This window comes from Physeter macrocephalus, chromosome 11 (genome assembly GCF_002837175.3).
Source record: "Physeter macrocephalus isolate SW-GA chromosome 11, ASM283717v5, whole genome shotgun sequence".
Lineage (NCBI taxonomy): Eukaryota > Metazoa > Chordata > Mammalia > Artiodactyla > Physeteridae > Physeter > Physeter macrocephalus.
This window is the reverse complement of record NC_041224.1, coordinates 18747461-18765612: the sequence shown is the minus strand read 5'-3', so window position 1 is coordinate 18765612 and position 18152 is coordinate 18747461. Positions and strand designations below refer to the sequence as shown.

General features: G+C 51.2%; 1 protein-coding gene across 1 annotated transcript in view; it reads right to left on the bottom strand.

The window, feature by feature from the left end:
- Nucleotides 1–13805: 13805 nt before the first annotated feature.
- Nucleotides 13806–18152, bottom strand: part of DNAJC1 (DnaJ heat shock protein family (Hsp40) member C1) — a 198001-nt gene continuing 193654 nt past the window's right edge. Inside the window, exons 11-12 of the mRNA XM_024129642.1 lie at nucleotides 16412–16848; nucleotides 13806–14035 (exon numbers count right to left, since the gene is read on the bottom strand). Coding sequence (XP_023985410.1) covers nucleotides 13967–14035; nucleotides 16412–16848 — 506 coding nt within the window. The 3' untranslated portion in view covers nucleotides 13806–13966. The remainder of the gene's footprint in view (nucleotides 14036–16411; nucleotides 16849–18152) is intronic.

The window sequence follows — 18152 nt, the reverse complement described above, 5'->3', positions numbered from 1 at the left end:
TTTTGTAGATAATTTTAAAAAATCGGTGTGGTTTATTTTACTTATTTAACCCACTGGTTGTTATTCTGTAACAATTTGTATAAATGGTAAATTTTGAATGTGTTGTTATTTTACTTAGATGTAAAATTCCACATGTATTAAAATGTACAGTTTTTGTTAATAAAATTTAATAATGTTTATAACTCTGCCATTTTTTCCAGTTTTATTAAGATATACTTGACATACAGCACAGTATAAGTTTAAGGTTGACAGCATAATAATTTGACTTACATATATTGTGAAATGATTACCACAATAATTGTAGTTAACATCCATCATCTCATACAGACACTAAAAAAAGAGAATGACAAAAAAAGTGTTCTCCTGGGCTTCCCTGGTGGCACAGTGGTTGAGAATCTGCCTGCTAATGCAGGGGGCACGGGTTCGAGCCCTGGTCTGGGAGGATCCCACATGCTGCGGAGCAACTAGGCCCGTGAGCCACAACTACTGAGCCTGCGCGTCCGGAGCCTGTGCTCCGCAACAAGAGAGGCCGCGACAGTGAGAGGCCCACGCACCGCGATGAAGAGTGGCCCCCGCTTGCCACAACTAGAGAAAGCCCTCGCACAGAAACGAAGACCCAACACAGCAAAAATAAATAAATTAATTAATAAACTCCTACCCCCAACATCTAAAAAAAAGTGTTTTCCTTGTGATGAGAACTCTTAGAATTTACTCTCTAACCGCTTTCCTGTATATCGTGTAGAGCAGACTTAACGACAGTCATCATGTTGTACTTTTACAGTCCTAGTACTTACTTATCTTCTAACTGGAAATCTGAACTGTTTGACCACCTTTGTCCAGTTCCCTCTCCCTCAATCCCCACCTCTTTTCTATGAGTTAAATTTTGTTCTTTTAATAAGATTCCACATATGAGATCATACAGTATTTGTCTTTCTCTGTTTGACTTAATTCACTTAGCACAGTGCCTTCAAGGTCCATCCATGTTGTCACAATAGCAGGGTTTCCTTCCTTTTTTATGGCTGAATAATATTCCATCATACATCATATGTATGTATGTATATGTGTGTGTATAGACACATACAGACTCATATACCACAACTTCATCAGTGGACATTTAGGTTATTTCCATATCTTGGCTATTGTGAGTAATGCTGCTTTGAACATAATAGGGGTATACATATCTCTTCAACATAAGTGGTTTTGCTTCCTTTGGATATGTTCCCAGAAGTGAGGTTGCTGGATCAGATGGTAGTTTGATAACAGCCATTCTAACAGGCATGAGGTGATATCTCATTGTGGTTTTGATATGCATTTCCCTGATGATCAGTGATGTTGAAGAACTTTTCAAGTGACTTTTCATGTATCTGTTGGCCATCTGTATGTCTTCTTTGGAAAATGTCTGTTGAGGTCCTTTGCCCATTTTAAAATTGGATTATTTGGTTTATTTTTGTTTTTTTCTGTTGAGTTGTCTGAGTTCTTTATGTATTTTGGATATTAATCCCTTATCAGATACATGATTTGCAAATATTCTTCCCATTCTATAGGTTGTCTTTTTCAGTTTGTTGTTATATCTTCTTGATGGATTGACCCCTTTATCATTATATAATGACCTTCTTTGTCTCTTTTTATCATTTTTAGTTTAAAATCTAATTTTGTCTGATATATGTAAGTATAGCTACCTCTCCCTGCTTCTTTTTGGTTAGTTTTGCTTGAGATGTCTTTTTCCATCACTTCACTCTGTTAATTGTCTTAAAGGCTTAAAGCAAGTCTCTTGTAGGCAGCAGCATGTTGTTGGATCTTGTGTTTTTATCCATTCAGCCATGCTTTTTATTTTTATTGGATAATTTATTTTTGTATAAAGTAATTATTGACAGGTATGGACTTGCTGTTGCCATTTTGTTCATTGTTTTCTGGCTGTTTTGTAGACCCATTGTTCCTTGTTCCTTATCCTGCTGTCTTTCTGTGTTTTGATGTCTTTGGATATGAGTATGCATTGACTTCTCTATCATGTTCTTTTTGTGTAATTACTATAGATTTTTCCCATGTGGTTACATGAGTCTTACATAAAATATCTTAAAATTATAACACACCCTATTTTAAAATGACAACTTAGATAGCTGTCCTAAGCTTCACACTTTTACTTCTCCCCTCACATTTTATGTTACTGATACTACAGTTTACATATTTTTCATATTGTGTATCCAATAATAGATTTTTATAGTTATGATTCTTTTTACTGTTTTTTACTGTTTTTTAACTTTTAGAGTTGTAAGTGAATTATGCACCACCATTACCATATTACAGAATCTAATTTTGAATGTATATTTACCATTATCATTGAATTTTATGGTACCTTCTTATATTTTATAATGTTAATTAGCATCCTTTTACTTCCACTCAACTCCCTTTAGGATTTCTTGTAAAGCAGGTCTCCTGGTGATGAGCTCCCTCAGCTTCTGCTTGTTCAGGAAAATCTTTATCCCTCCTTCATTTTTGAAGGACAGTTTTACCTGATACAGGCTTCTTGGTTGACAGCTTTTTACTTTCAATATTTTGAATGTATCATCCCATCTCTCCTGGCCTGAAGTTTCTTTTGAGAAATCTGCTGATAGTCTTATGGGGTTTCCCTTGTATGTAACTTCTCTCTTGTCTCTTGTTGCTTTCAAAATTATTTGTCTTTGACTTTTGATATTTTTAATGTGTTTCAGCATAGCCCTATTTAGGCTCAACCTGTTTGGGGTCTATTGGGCCTCATGGATCTGTTAATTTCTCTCCCCAAGTTTGGGAAGCTTTTTCACATTATTGCTTTGAACATACTTTCTGTCCCTTTTGCTTTCTCTTCTCCTGAAATTCCCATAATGCAGATATTGGTTCTTTTGATTGTGCCCCATAAAGCTTTCTTCACTGTTTTTCTTTTTTTTCCCCTTTTGCTCCTCTGACTGGGTAATTTCAAATGTCCTGTCTTCTAGGTCATTGATTGTTTCTCCTGCATGGTCATCTGATTTTGAAGCTCTCTGTTAAATGCTTCAGTTCAGTCATTGTATTTTTCAGCTCTAGGATTTTTGTTTGCTTTTAATGGTTTCTATTTCTTTATTGAACTTCTCATTTTGTTCACATATTGTTTTCCTAATTTCGTTTAGCTGTGTGTCCTCGTAGTTCACTGAAGTTCAAGAGGATTATTCTGAATTCTTTGTCTGATAGTTCATAGATCTCCATTTCTTTAGCATCAGTTACTAGTCTACTTTGGTGGTGTCATGCTTACCTGAATTTTTGTGATCCTTGATTCCTTATGTTGGTATCTGAGCATTTGAGTAAGTGGGCTTCTCTTCCAGATTTTACAGGTTCATTTTGGCAGAGACAGTTTTTCACCAGTCAGCCCTGTTGGGGTTTCTGGATGTGTCTGCTGGTAATGTTTGTGGGCAGGGGAGGCCTACTGTATCAGGGTCTACTTTGGGGCAAGGCCACTGCCCAGAACCCTGAGGTGGGGGGCAGGGGTGGTGGTGCTGCTGAGAGCACTTGGATAGGAAAGCCGGCTTGTTTCCCTGCCCTAGTAAGGCTGTAGGATGGGCTTTGCTGTTGCCTGGGGTCTCTGGTCAGGCTTATCAGACTGTCGGGACGGGGTACTATGCCCAGTATTAAGCAGGGCTCCGAGTTAGCTTCCCTCCCTGGCGGGGCAGCATTGTTTGGGGGCCCTAATTAGGCCAAACTATGCGCTGAATTCCCTGGTCAGATAGGGCCGCCGGTGTTGCTCTGCAGACAGGGAAGCACAGGCTGTGCACTGTTTAAGTGCCACTGTAAGCACGGCTCTCGGATGGGCTACACAGCTTGCTGTGTGCTCTGGTCAGGCTTCTTGGGAGAGAGGGCGGGCAGCTGTATTTAGCAGTGGGTGGGGCTACAAATTAGTTTCTTCTGCCCAGGTGGAGTGGGAGAACTGGCTCCAAGTCGACTCAAGCCGACCGGTGCCTCAAGTTTCCTGGCTGAACAGGGCCGCTGGATCTGCTCGGCAGAGCTCTGCGCCTGCTGGACTCGGCTCCAGGGCTCCAGCAGGGCTGGGCGGTGGCTCTGCCGGCGTTGCGGCCGCCTTCCTGGGCAGGCGGCCGCGGAGCTCCACTCGGCGGCGGGCAGGGCTGTGAGAGAGCTGCCGCGCGGTGCCCACGTGCCCGCGTCCCAGCTGCCTCTCCGGTGGGCGGGGCTCCGAGTGAACTGCGGCCCGCACCCTGCGCCCTGCCGGGTTTCCTGGTTGGACGTGCTGCCGCAGGCGGGCAGAGCCGCTGGCAGGGACCGCCGCCTGGGCTCAGCAGGTAGGAGCTCGGTCAGCCGAGTGCCGGTTGTTGGAAGCCCCACCGTCTTCTCCACCACAGATGCCCAGGGGCCGAGCCCCGCAGCTCCCCCGGTGACGCGGCGGGGTGGACTGCAGTAGGGGCTCCCGTGAAGCAGCCCACAGTGCTGGGGCGAGGGCGCTACAAGTCCACCGGAGGAGCGGTGGGCCCAGGGGCCCTGCTGGGCGGTGCTGGGGGGGCCTGGGGCAGCTCCTCTGACTCTGCCAGGTGAGGTGCGTCCTGGTCTCTGTGGTGCCGGCGGTGCTTCAGCCTCACGCCCATAGTCTAGGATTTTCTGAGGGGCGTCTTGTCCATGAACAGTTGTTCGTTGTTCTTGTGAGGGCAGTGGGGTCAGGAAGGACCTGTGTCACCAGCTTGGTGACATCCGTTCTTGTTTGTTGAAGACGACGCTCCTGAGGCCGTTGGTGCCTCGCGTCGATTCGCTCCAGGAGCCTCTGGGCGCTTTGTGCTTCGGCAGCAGGGTGGTTCCATCCTGAGGTTATTTAAGCTCGCTCGGGAGTAGACGCTGCGCAGCGGCCGAGCACACCACCTTGTGTCCGACCCTTAGACATCATTAGGTGAGACAGAGAGAGCCCTGCAAAGTGCCGCAGCGGAAAGAAGGAAACAATCGCAGTGACGATGAAAGGAAGGTAAATTCCGGATGAGAATTACAGCACATCAATAAAGCTGTATTCATACTTGGTAAAGAGTAAATTCTTGTTTTACACAGTTAGCTTTAACCAGAGGCATTTAAATAAAAGAGAAACCCAAGTGGTTCCCGGCTCTCAGTGTGCATCAGGATCACCTGTGGGCCTTGCAAAGGTTCAGCCTTAATTGAACCAGAATATACCTGATCTGTGTTAACTGGGTCCTCGTAATTCAAGAGTTGAATAAACAAGGAAAACTGGCTTAGGCTTTTAACTTTATTAAGGAGCGCATTTTAGGTTCCTGGGAAGACTTCCTTTTTGATACACGAATGGAAAAATGATTATCTGATTCTGCAAAGTCTTGTCTGCCCCAGGGCTGAGGGCTAGTCTTCCTCCAGAAGGCCGGTGACTCATCAGTATTAGCCGCCGCCTCGGTTTTCACTCTCCCAGTCCTTGACAGAACATTACCCGGCGGTGCACCTTTTCAGTTCTTAAACTTGTGTCACTTGTCTGGGCCGTTGGCTTGTGCCTGTGTCTTGGTGTGGCTCCGCGTGCTTAAGCCGCTTTTGGAACTTGCCTGAGGTTCTGGGCAGCCTCATCCCCCCACCGCATGAAATGCACCTGGGCTGCTGCTCCCTGCTTCCCTTTTGAGTTTTGCTCAGAGACGTTTCTGAGCAGCTTCTGCTCGTTGCCCGGCACAGACCCTCGGGCAGGGGTGCTCTGCATGTGACTCGGGATGCCATGGGCTGGTTCCTGTCTGGACTTCTTTGCAGAAGTGCTGTGGGAGTGTGCTGGGTCGTAGGGTCAAGAGCAGGTGCCGGGCGGGAGTGCTGAGAACGCAGGTCGCCAGGTGGCTTTCTTCAGTGCTCCGTCAACCAAGCAGAGGACAGGATGACCACTGCCCCTGGACACTCCCCAAGACAGACAGCAGAGGCCCTGGCATTGTAGGCAAAAGGTGCCTCACGACAGAATGTAACTTTGCTTTTAAAAGTAGGGGATGGGCTTTTGTTTCGAATTTGACAACTCTCAGTGAGATACATACCATTAATCTTAAACTTCACTTCAAACTTAACTTAAACTTCACTTACAAAACACACATTGATGAAAACCACTTTTGGTGTACATCACACTAGGCCTTTCCAAATGAAATAGTTGTGAACTTTTGTAAACATTGGGAAGCCGTTAGATTTTTTCAGATAATTTTACCTGACTAAGAATTCACGCCAACTGTTGTTCCACTTACAGTCCCACCCCTCACCTTGGTACTGGCAACAAAGGAAATGTCTCTTTCATACCGATAACTGAATGTTTACAATCCCATAAATTCAGTGAAGACTTCCGTGAGCTGTGAGCTGCCTTTGGCCACAGTTCAGGCTTGGTGAGTCTGTCCTCAGGGGCAGAGCCCGGGTGGTGCTGTGACATCCTTGCAGCTGTGGCCACTCTCTGGCCCCCAGACCTCTGGCTGCTTCGGGCCTGGCGTCCCGCACAGATGCAGGACTGGGGAACGGACAAACTGAACTGGTTTGAAGGTTCAGATGAGATCAAATGGAGGGTGGGGAAGAAAGGCAAGTTTGGGTCCCGTGGGGGAAGTGACCCCCAAGTAGGATCCGGAAACTGCAGCGGTGTTTCGACCAAGTGAAGGCTTTTAAGGGCAAGGAATGAACAGACTCCATCGCTGGCTCTGGGCTGGAGATGCGTTGTCTTGCTTCTCGGTTCTGTGGGAGGGCTTCTAACCTCTGCTTCCCAGGGAGGGGACCCAGAGGGGCAGACTTCCCAGCCTTGCTGCAGTACTGGACGTGAGGGAGGCCCCCGGCTTCCTCAGCAGAGGGGATGATGGTTGGCTTGGGCACGGGGAGGCTGGTCCCCATCAGGCCAGTGCAGGCGGTACAGGCAACAGCTGCGAGGAGGGCGTGCTGAAGGCTGGCCCTTGGGGACCCTGAGGTTTAGAAGGCAGGTGGGAGATGAAGCGCCTGTACAGGGATCTGAGGACGGGCCGGGATGGCTCCCTGTTTTCTTGAATTACATGCACTTCATTCCCGAAAAACTTGAGGCTGCAGGAAGTTGAAAGGTGACGCCGCCCGCAGCTCATCAGGACTGAAGATCCAACCTGAAAACGCCTCCTGGATCCAGTGCTTAGAAAATGACGTGACCAGGAGCGGTTTGGGTGGCGTGAGTGGCAGGGGTCAGGTGACAGGGAGGATGGGTTGCACAGCCTGGCCAAGCGAGGAAAGGAGGCACCTCGCGATTGGCGGCTGTGAATGCACAGCGTTTGAAGCAAGTTTGAAGCAAGACGTTCACTTTTTTGCTGATGGAGTTAATTTGGTTTCCCTCAAATTCTGATTGATGCATCTGCTGTTTTTCACTTGGCTCACTGAACAAGCAGACGGATTAATTAGGAGATTTTACAGTTTTGGCATCGCCGCTGCTCCTGCCGCAGCGATCTCACTGGTTCTCCCCCTCCCCCCGGAGCAAGTGTGGACAGGTGTTTCCGCAGCTGAACCCTTCGTGTGCGGGCAGTCTGTGAACAAAATAAAGTGCAGAGTTTCCTTGCAAACTCTTGGCCTGGTGCAATGGTTCTCCTCCCTCCAGCCGCCTGTGAAGGCGGAGTGTGGACTGGGGCCCTGCCCTGGGTGTCTGGGGGCTCCGGTGAGAAACTGCTGGGCCGTCAGGCTGCTCTCCCTGCCCTTCCCGGGCCCTCTGCCCCGCCCCACCCCTGACGCCCCACCTCCTTCCCAGGCTCTGGGCGAAGCCTCGCAGCTGCCCATCGTGGGCCTTGCGGCTATTTCAAGAACTGGCCTCTCCCAGCCGCGGATCAGGTGGCCTTGTTGTTCACCCCGATGTGAGCCTTTGACACTTCAACCGCAGGCATCAGTGCTCCGTCTTGGGTTTTACTGGGGGCCGAGGGTAGCTCTGTGGCCTTCAGCATCACAGTGGGCAGGTCCGTGACCTTGTAAACATCGGCCCTCCCTGCCCGCAGCTCTCACAGCTTCGGGCTTCTCGGGTCCTTGGAAGCTTCTTTACTTTCTTCTGATTTATGACCCATGTTTAACTCCTCCCTCAGAACAGTCTTTCTCCATGACGGTAGCCCTCGTTCTGGTTTGGAGTTAATGTCCAAGCCAAGACCCGGAAGGAGGTACCAAGCGGCCCTGCCTCACCCCAGGCTTTGCTCCCGGAGGAAGTGGCCCCTCCGGCCGCTCAGCTGGCTGCAAACAGCTGCTGTCGCTGCTGCCAGGAGCTGGTGCTGAGCAGTGGGGGGGGGGTGGGGGGGAGGTATTTGGAGCCGACCGGTCCCAGGATTAAAGCAAGTTTGGGTTCATCATCACTCACCCCAGGCCAGAATCGTCCTGTTATGGAAACACAGCCCCAGGCAAAAACGTCCACATCCAATGCTTTGGTTCCAGTTTTAACATAACAGGATAGATCTCAGTTTAGCCAGAGGAGAGTTCCAAGGGGGTTTCCTATGCCAGGCCTCTTAAAACAGGAGACCAGCTTGGGTCAGACGTCTGGAGGCATCTAGTTGTCACTGCAGGAACATCATCCTTTGTGAGACAGATTGGAACCAAGATAATTTGGGATAAACAATTTGATATTTTATCTTAAATTTTACAAAATATTTCTTTTTGAGTTACAACAGAAAAGAAAGCATGGCAGAGATTGTTCGTGTTCCTTTGTAACTTAGGACATACAAAATTTAAAAAATGACTCAGACTAGAAAACAAACTTCTGGTTACCAAAGGGGAAAGGGGGTGGGGAGGGATAAATTAGGAGTTTGGGATTAACAGTTACTAACGACTGTATATAAAGTAGATAACAAGGTCCTACTGTATAGGATAGGAACTGTATTCAATATCCTGTAATAAACCATAATGGAAAAGAATATGAAAAAGAATATATATATGTATATGTATAACTGAATCACTTTGCTGTGAATCAGAAACTAACACAGCATTGTAAGTCAGCTATACTTCATTAAAAAAGACGACCCTCCCTCATTGCCACTCAAATCTTTGTCCATTTCATTTTGTAAAAGTAGGATTTCTTTTTTTTTTTGCGGTATGCGGGCCTCTCACGGCTGTGGCCTCTCCCGTTGCGGAGTACAGGCTCCGGACGCGCAGGCTCAGCGGCCATGGCTCACGGGCCCAGCCGCTCCGCGGCACGTGGGATTTTCCCCGACCGGGGCACGAACCCGTGTCCCCTGCATCGGCAGGCGGACTCTCAACCACTGCGCCACCAGGGAAGCCCAGGATTTCTTTTTAAACTGTACTAACCAAAGATGGGCTTAATTGAGTTAAACTCCTGTAATAATCCAGGGGATACTGACCCTCAGGCTCCTGGCTTATGACAGGTGGTGAAGGCAAGAGGTGAGCAGTCAACTTTCCCTACAGAAGAATCCGGTGTCTTTTTGTTCATTCCTGTAGCAGTTCCTGAAGTGGGAGGACACGGAGGGCGTGAGGAAGGGAGCTGGGTCCGCGGGTCCCTGCTGAGGCTGGAGGATCCCAGAGCAGCCAGGCCAGGTGCTCAGTGGGAGGAGCGGGAGGGGGTGCTGCCCTGCTCCCCCCCTTCCCACCCGGGGAGGTGACGGCCCCGGGACTGGCCCCTGGCTCTCTCTGGACACACTGGTAGCTTCCCCCTGGGGATCCGATTGCTAACATGGTTTCCCTTTTTCTGTCCTACATGAAGCCATTCTTTTTCTCCCCAGACCAGAGGGGAAAATAATTGCAGCCGTTCAGTTTTACAGCGTGTTAATTTAGCTCTCCGGTGAATCAAGTCGAAGGCTGAGGGCCAAGCAGTTTATTCAAACAGGAGGCTGGGACTCCTGCCAAGACAGTGGGGTGGCTTCCAGGCCAGCCCCGCCGTGATCCCAGCTACAGGTGGAGCGGCGGGGGCGGCGGGAGGGGAGGCCGTGCGGCAAACCGCTAAAGGGGGCCACGGCCCGGGCAGCCGCGGGAGCGCAGGGGGAGCCTGCCTGACACTGGCAGGAGCCCCCCGGTCGGGATGGGTCCGACTCAGGCGGGTCCCCGTGCCCCTGGGGGCACCAGGGCTCAGGGTCAGCACAGTTGCCGCGTCCTCGCGCTTCCTCGGCCACAAGCGAGCAAAATGAACGCGGACACCTCAGAGCCGTCGGGGATGGGAGTGTGGTTCAGAGTCCGTCCCCCCCGCCCCCCAGGGACCTCTGGGACCAGCCATCCTCCAGCAGCCCCTCACAGACGGGTGGCCATGTAACGTGCAGTCCAGACTGGGTGCACGCAGACAGGTATAAACTGGGACTGTCCTGGGCCACTTGGGACCTGTGGTCACCCTGCGTGTATAGAACATCACAACTTAAACTGTGCCGTTTAAGTGTTAGGAAAAAAACCTAACAACTACAACAGCTACCCTACAGGTGGAAGCAGGGCTGAGGTAGTTGGTATTTTAAAGGGATGAGTTCTCTACTTTCAAAAGGGGTGGGTGGACTTGGTGTGAGGGCAGGGCTGGCACATACCAAGAGGCAAGAGGCCTTTTTAAGGCGTCTGGAACATCGACTGGGAAAAGCTGCTTATGATTTATTCTAAAACTGAGATAGGAACCCAGGAGAAGACTTGGCCCACGGGGGCAATATTCCAGTCAAAACGGATCCCGTCTCGTGGGGCGGGACGTTTGCCAAGCACACATGGGTCAATCAAGGAGATAAGAGCGCAAGACTTCTAGGTGGTTCCTAAGCAAATGTCACAGAAGCACCAGGTCGTCCACTGGGAAACTCAGTTCTTAGTAACAAAGCATCGTGAGGCACAGCCGGGAAAGAACACAGGCCTGCCAGCCCCGCCGGGCCCTGGGCAGCGGGTGACAGCACCTGGCCTCGAAGCAGCGCTGGCTGCTGGCGGGAACCTGCTAGAACAGTCAGGGGCTTCGTGAGGACACAGGAGGGAACGTGTGAATGGGCTTGAAAACCGATGCCGTCGGTGGTGTGAAGAACGGAGCTGTAAGCTTTTGCCCCAGTGGAGAAAGTAAATGTCAATCACTACAGGACAAAGGGCCCGGTTCTCCGGGAAGATGAGAGCAGACGCCCCAAGCTGTGCGGGGCCGGAGGGCGCAGGTGGGTGGCGCGTGCTGGGGCCAGGCCAGCGCTTTCCCACCCCGCACGAAGAGACACCTCCTGCTGTTCCCTCTGCCAGGGTCTGAGTGGCGTGGGGACTCTGAGGTCGAATTCTGGGCCTCTTTTTGTCAGGGGCCAAGTCTGAGGATTCTCCCTGTACCACGTGGGCCCTTGGTGGGCTGCAGTCAGAGTAAACACTTGAGCAGAGGCCTGAGTTAACCTTTTTGGGTAAGGAACCTTTGGGGCAACTGGTGAAAGATGTGTACCCTCCCTCCAGAAGACCACACGTCCAAAAGAATAAAGACTTTGCATACCTTTGGCAGGGTTCCCAGTCCACCGGGGTCTATACACTGCCCAGGACTCCTGGGGCCCAGGCTAGGGATTCCCGCCCACGAGGGACCAAATGAGCGTGGCTGGTGGCCTGTCAGCCCTGCTACCTGCGTCTGCAGCCACTGAAAATGATGGTAACAGGAAGCCTGGATGGTCAGATAGAAAAAGAACATTTATTGTGTTCAACAAGCCAGATTATCATCATAACAACCTATGCAGCAGCCACCGTTATTCCCTATTTTTCCAGATAAGGAATCGAGACAAAGAGGTAAGACAAGGCACTGATGTCACACAGCTCGGAGGTGTGAATAGATAGATAAGGTCACAAGGAGGGGCTGAGGGGTGGGTTTAGGGAGCACTTCCCTGGGGTGTTAGGAAGGAGAGGGGGGCCGTGCCTGGTCCCCATGTGACCTGTGTCGGGAACCCCTTTTGGAGGTGCCATTGCTTTCGTGACCATGACCTCGCTCAAACTGAACCCCACGGGTCTCCTGTGTGCAGCTGAGCTCCTGAGCCCTGCCCCACCCAGCCCACTGGTCCGACTTCAACAAAACTCAGCAGCTCCAGGTCCCCCAGATAGGGGAGGCCACGCAGCAAGGGGCTGGTGGCAGGGATAGTCATCAGTAGAAAACGATGCTAGAAGACTCCTCCTCAGTGAGTGTGCAAAAGACGAGGTTGGTAGGCAAGTTAGGGCATTTCATCCTAAATTGTACCTCTTAAGGCATCTTTGGACCCCTGTGGGGCTATCCCCACAATGGAAGCCCAGAAATCTGGTCATGGGATTTGGGGGTGCATGCAACAGAAACCCAATTCAAAGTACCGTAAGTGAAACGGGTGATTTCATGGAAGGATGCTCACAGAATGTCACAGGCTGGACAACCAAGCTGTGTGACAAGCCTGACCCTGGACTCAGAGACAGGATGGACCCAAGGCCTGGAAAGCAGCCAGAACAATCCCTTCCTGATTCCCTCCATGCACCAGCTTCTTCCTCTGAGACGTCCCACACCAGTGGGGAGTGGGCCTTGGCCCGAAGCGAATGCACAGTAATAACCTCATGGCCCCATTGGCTCCAGGAGAAAGTTCTGGGGCAGAAGCTGTTGGCTCTGGTGCCGCCCGTGACCAGCTCTTGTTTGTTCTTAGAAAGAGGCCTCCTGACATGCAGGCCAGGCAGCCTCTCCCTCCCCGGCTGCCTCCCCTTCCCGACCAGGATGAGGCTCAGGGGAGCTGCTGCCCGAGGACTCGGTTCATGAAAACAATGACTTGGAGCAGTTTCTTCACTGCTCTTTTTGACGTCGCAGAGGTGGCAGGTCCTCCACAGCATCAGAGGCGGGCCTACCTGGAGCCACGTGTGTCCTGCTCAGGCTGAAAGGTTACAGAGCCAGTGTGGCCGCTGCCACCCAAACCTTCTCCGGGAATCTAACCTCATTTCAATCCTTAGAGAAAAACGACGTCTTTATAGCTATTTTATCAAATCACCTCCCTGAAATGTGTTCTGGTGATCTTTTTTTAATATTTATTTATTTTTGGCGGCGTTGGGTCTTCGTTGCTGCGCGCAGGCTTTCTCTAGTTGCGGCGAGCAGGGGCTACTCTTCGTTGCGGTGTGCGGGCTTCTCATTGCAGTGGCTTCTCTTGTTGTGGAGCACGGGCTCTAGGTGCGCGGGCTTCAGTAGTTGTGGCTCGCAGGCTCAGTAGTTGTGGCACGTGGGCTTAGTTGCTCTGCGTCATGTGGGATCTTCCCGGACCAGGGCTTGAACCCGTGTCCCCTGCATTGGCAGGCAGATTCTCAACTACTGCGGCACCAGGGAAGCACTGTTCTGGTGATCTTAATGGTTTTCAAGTTTAGGCAATCTGTACTTCAGCAGACTGCTTTCAGCCCTGAGCAAATGACAGATTTAAAAAGGAGCACTCAGCTGATGGTGATGGTTCAGTCAAAAGTAACAGCACAAAATAGTGATTTTTAACTTAAGTATTGAAAAGTGGGACCCAGTGTCATCAGATCCTTAAAACCTTGCCTACGTGTTGTCTGGAAATTCTATCCGTTGGGTATGCATTTCTACCAAACCATCCAAACTTAGAGTTTATTATGTCCTTGTGCATTTAGACTTATTTTTTTCTACATACATATAACATATGCATATACATACAGTTAAGATAACCCCACACTACTCCCAGCCAGCTAGCTCAATACAAAGCTGGTTTTTTCTCCCAAATACTGGCATCCTGCTACTCATTAGCTGGTGTGATCTTTGGTCAAAGAAACACATTAAGTTTTCATTCTTACACATTAGTTCACTCATATGTTCCTTCAAAATCATACATTTGCCTGACTGTTGGAAAGCACTATTCAGTTTATTCCCCAGGAAATTAAACTTTGCAGTGATGAGAGAGAAAATAATCTATAAAATACCCAAATCTGATTTTTTCTCCTTTAACACAGTATTTGTTTAAACAATGTAGCACAACATTTATTTTACATTTTTAATTTTTTTTACTAAGGCACATGACGTATAGAAATAGTGAGGTACAAAATGCAAATTTCTGCATAAGATTTTAAAAATAATCCTTTTGGAAAATAAGGTAAACATCATCTTCCAGAGGATTCAGCTTTTAGCTTGTTTTTTCTTTTGGACCAGTTCAACCAGCAGCTTGTATCTAGCGATACAGTCTTCCTGGAGAGACAGAGAGAGAGAGAGACAGAGAGTTGACAGTTACAATCAGTGACCCTCGTGGGGTGAGCCTGCCATGCCCAGCGCTGACCAAGGGCTGTCCTGTCCACCTGGAATTCCCTGGGTGCCCGGGCGGGAGGTGTGATGTGCACCCTGGGGGAGGGGCCGGTGGCTGCTGTCTGTGGGACGGAGACTTTGGTTACTGTCATGGTGACTTTCGACTCGCCAGTGGTACTTAACATTGTAACATTTCACCGTTTCGCCACAACACATTAGTCAGAGAAATGAAAAACCTTGAGGCCAGGCATCCACAACATCATTCTCATTATGGGCTGCCTCTCCCTGGGGGCCCCTGGGACCTTCCTGCCGCAGGGCCACGTCGGCCCAGCCCCACGGGCTACTGCGGGGAGTGTGCCCCGCTCTTCCTCCGGCTCGTGCCAGCCCTGCCGAGGTCTTCCAGCCTTCCAGTCAGGCTACAGAACTAGTAGCTTCAGACGCCAAATGCCTGTCGGCCTCATTGCTCTCTTGTTTATCACAAGGTACTTTCCGGAATCCATTTCTGTTTCTGTTCAAAAACACCCCAACGGCACTGTAAGCCTTCACTAACTTAAGGTCACACGTGAACCGGTTTGTGCTCCGCAGAAGACGACTTTATCAGCGGCCCTGGACAGAGAATGGGTGTTCATTCTCTTCCTGGGGTTTTGGCTTAGTAGTGTTCTGAGAGAATCTTCTAATAAGTGCCTCTTCTGCATCCCCAAGGGCCACCTGCCTAAAGTGTCACCCTTTCCCTAACAGCCGAGCTGCCCGGCCGGCCCAGCGCTCTGTGGGGGGGATGTGGGGACCCTGGGCTCTGAGCAGCAGGCCTGCCAGGGTGGGGGGCCCAGCCCAGCCCAGCCCCATGTGGGCCTCAGGCAGAGGCTCCTCCTTCAGGCCCAGGGCTCCCAGCGGCTTGCAGGCCACTTCCAGGGAGTCGCCCTGTAGCAGGCGAGCCAGCAGGCAACCTCCCCTGGACCTGGACCTGACAGGGAGGCTTAAGGGGAACACCTGCGGGGTAATAAACAGCGCTGCTCATTCCTCCTGAACCAGGAAGCTTTCCAAACCCCCAGGCAATGAGTTTCTGAGTGTGCTCTCTGCAGGAATCCATGGTTCCAGCTCCTTCATTTTAAGCCAGTGTCAATTCATCACACATGTAAACGCCTGTGTCCCGGCAGATGCTAAAGAAATTCAGGGAAAACAATTACTTCTGGCAAACCAGTTGGAGGGGCTGGGAGGATGTGTTTCTCAAACAGATCAACTGCTAATGGTTTATTTTTCTCCCCGGGAATTCTCAACTTCCTCATTTTAAAGTAGGTGATAGATAACTAGACCTGTGCGCACGGGGACATCCATGGCCACGAGCTAGATTTTCCGACATCGAATTTCAATTAAAAAAAAAAAAAAGAATGTAAATGAACATCAGTGTGCCCACAGGCTACCGAGTGATGGGCACAGAAGGCAAAGGAGACTGGTTCTTTTGATTTCTCGGTGTTCCTGGTGCCTCAGACGAAGGGTATGGCTACGAGGAAAGACGCCCAGGAGGCTGTTATCAGGAAAGGCTGGAGTTGAAAAGATCACAGTGGAGGCCCTGCAGCTCCCAAGTGTCGGAGTAGAAGACAGAGGCCGGACAGGGCCTGACCTCCCACAGGGGCTGCCCCTCTTCCCTCCTATCTGAGTTGGCATTTGGGAACTCTCGGCAGATGTGTTTAAACGGACACTAAAAGCTGCACACAGGGAGGAAAGGGCTACAGAGGACAAGCAGGATCCTGATCCTGAGGGCAACCTCTCCCTGACCCCGCCCCCAACGCTACTGCCAGCCTTTGGTCCACAGGTGCTAACCGCTGAGTCCAGACAAGTTACACGGCCGAACTGGCGACCATGGCGACGCCGGCCGCCACACGTGTTCCCCGGGTTAAAGAGCTGTGAAGCGCTGGAGGGGGTCGTGATTCTGTGGGAAACCTTCTCCTTGCTGGCCGGGAGCCTCCGCCTGGCCTGAGAGGGAGCCCTGGCCCTGCGCGGCCGTCCCCGCCCCCGCCGAGCGAACGCTCCAGAAGGTTGGCGGGATTGCTGTGGGGGGAGGTTATGATCTATGCGTGGGGTTTTCGCTGAGAAAACATAACTGGTCTGTATAACGATTCAACTTGGAATCTTGACCTCATTTGCACCAAGCAGTCGAGTGCAGATTCACAGGCTCTCGGGAGACATCTAGTGGAAGGTAACTGGCAGGTAAGAGATGAGGCGGATAGAAAGACGCGTAGGAGGAGGGAAAGCCGGCGGACCCGCTGCGGCCGCGTCCGTGTGATCTAGACCCGCTCGGAGGCCTTCCTTCCCGGCGTCACCCACCTTACTCTTGGACGGGACACACTTGGCGATTTTGTCCCAGCGGTCAGAGGATCCCTTTGGGTACTGCTGTAATGCTAACTCCAGAAGCTTCTGTTGGTTCTGAGTCCAGGGCTCCTCCGCGGCTCGCGCTCGCTCTCTCTTCTGGCTCTCGTCGTCGCTGGACTCGTGCTGTTCCGACATGTCGAAGTCTTTCTGCCTCCTTCCCCGGCCCTTCTCCTCCGGCTCGGGCGGCCGGGCTGGCCTCCGCCTCCGAGGCCGGCTCTCCTCCGCGGCCTCCGGCTCGGCCTCCTCCTCGCCATCCTCCTCCTCCTCCTCCTGCTCCCCGGCCTGCGTGGCCTCCTCCCGCTGGGTGATGATGTCGTCCGGCAAGGTCGCGGCGGCCTTGGGGGGCCTGGAGTTGTGGGCTGTGGATCTGAGTTTGGAGAGTCTGACCATCCCTGTGAGAAAGGACACACGGAGGGGAAGGGCAAGGTCAGTTCCGGTGACAAGGGTCAGGACAGCTGCCTTCACGGCAGCAGACAGTGCGCTGGGCATTTTGCATGTATTGTAGACTTAATGTTCACACTATTCTATAAAGACAGGCATCGGGACCCCAACTGCACAGAGGAGGGGAGTCAGTCTCAGAAGCAGCAGAGGTGGGATCTGAACCCACTTCTGTCTGATTCCAAGCCTTTGTCCTTCCACCGCTCTGAGGACTTCGGGGGCCTCCCAGGGCCAGGGTGCGACCAGAGGATGGATGAGAAGGTCTCTTTGAGAGGGGATAAGCGGCTACTCTTGAGGTATGGAAAGATGTTCTTCAGAATCTAGGGTTGTTATTAATTCCATGAGCGCAAGTACAGTGAATCCGTCAGACCTCCCGCTGGGCTCACTGCCTGCACGGGGGCCCGCCCCCCCCCAGCCAAGCTGCTTCCTGTGCCACCGCGATGCCTCGCTTGACAGAAAAGCACACTCCCCCTGCGACCCACAGGTGTGTTCAGCCACGCCTTTCCCGCCCTGCTCACACACTCCCGACGCCTCCGGTGCTCCTGGAAGATCTGTCCGCGCCCCACCGCCTTTTCAGGAGCAGGTTTCTGGAGACTGTGTCGGAGGGGAGCGTCTTTCACAGAAGCACGTTGCGCGCTTGGGCCTCCACACGCAGACCAACAGCCGCGCTGGCAGGAGAGCAGTCTGGAAATGCCCTCCTTGCTGGAGCCCGCAGAACCACACGCCCCGTCCTCTCCAGGGGAGACATTTCGAGATCTCAGGGTTTGCTGGTCCCTAGTAGGTTACATCGAGTACAGGGACCTGTATTTAAGTGGAGCTGGAAGGTTTAGGAGGCATTTTCTTCTTGGTTCCAAACAAAAAGTATGGGGACTTGATCCACTTAGTATTGGAAGAAATGGATTTTTTAAAAAAAATAAATTTATTTTATTTTTGGCTGCGTTGGGACTTTGTTGCTGCACGCGGGCTTTCTCTAGTTGTGGAGAGCAGGGGCTACTCTTCGTTGTGGTGTGCGGGCTTCTCATTGCGGTGGCTTCTCTTGTTGTGGAGCACGGGCTTCAGTAGTTGTGGCACGTGGCCTCAGTAGTTGTGGCGCATGGGCTTAGTTGCTCCGTGGCATGTGGGATCTTCCCGGACCAGGGCTTGAACTCGTGTCCCCTGCATTGGCAGGCGGATTCTTAACTGCTGCACCACCAGGGAAGTCCCTGGAGGAAATGGATTTTGAGAAACATAGATTCTTGGAGAAGCTGCTTGGCCTGTC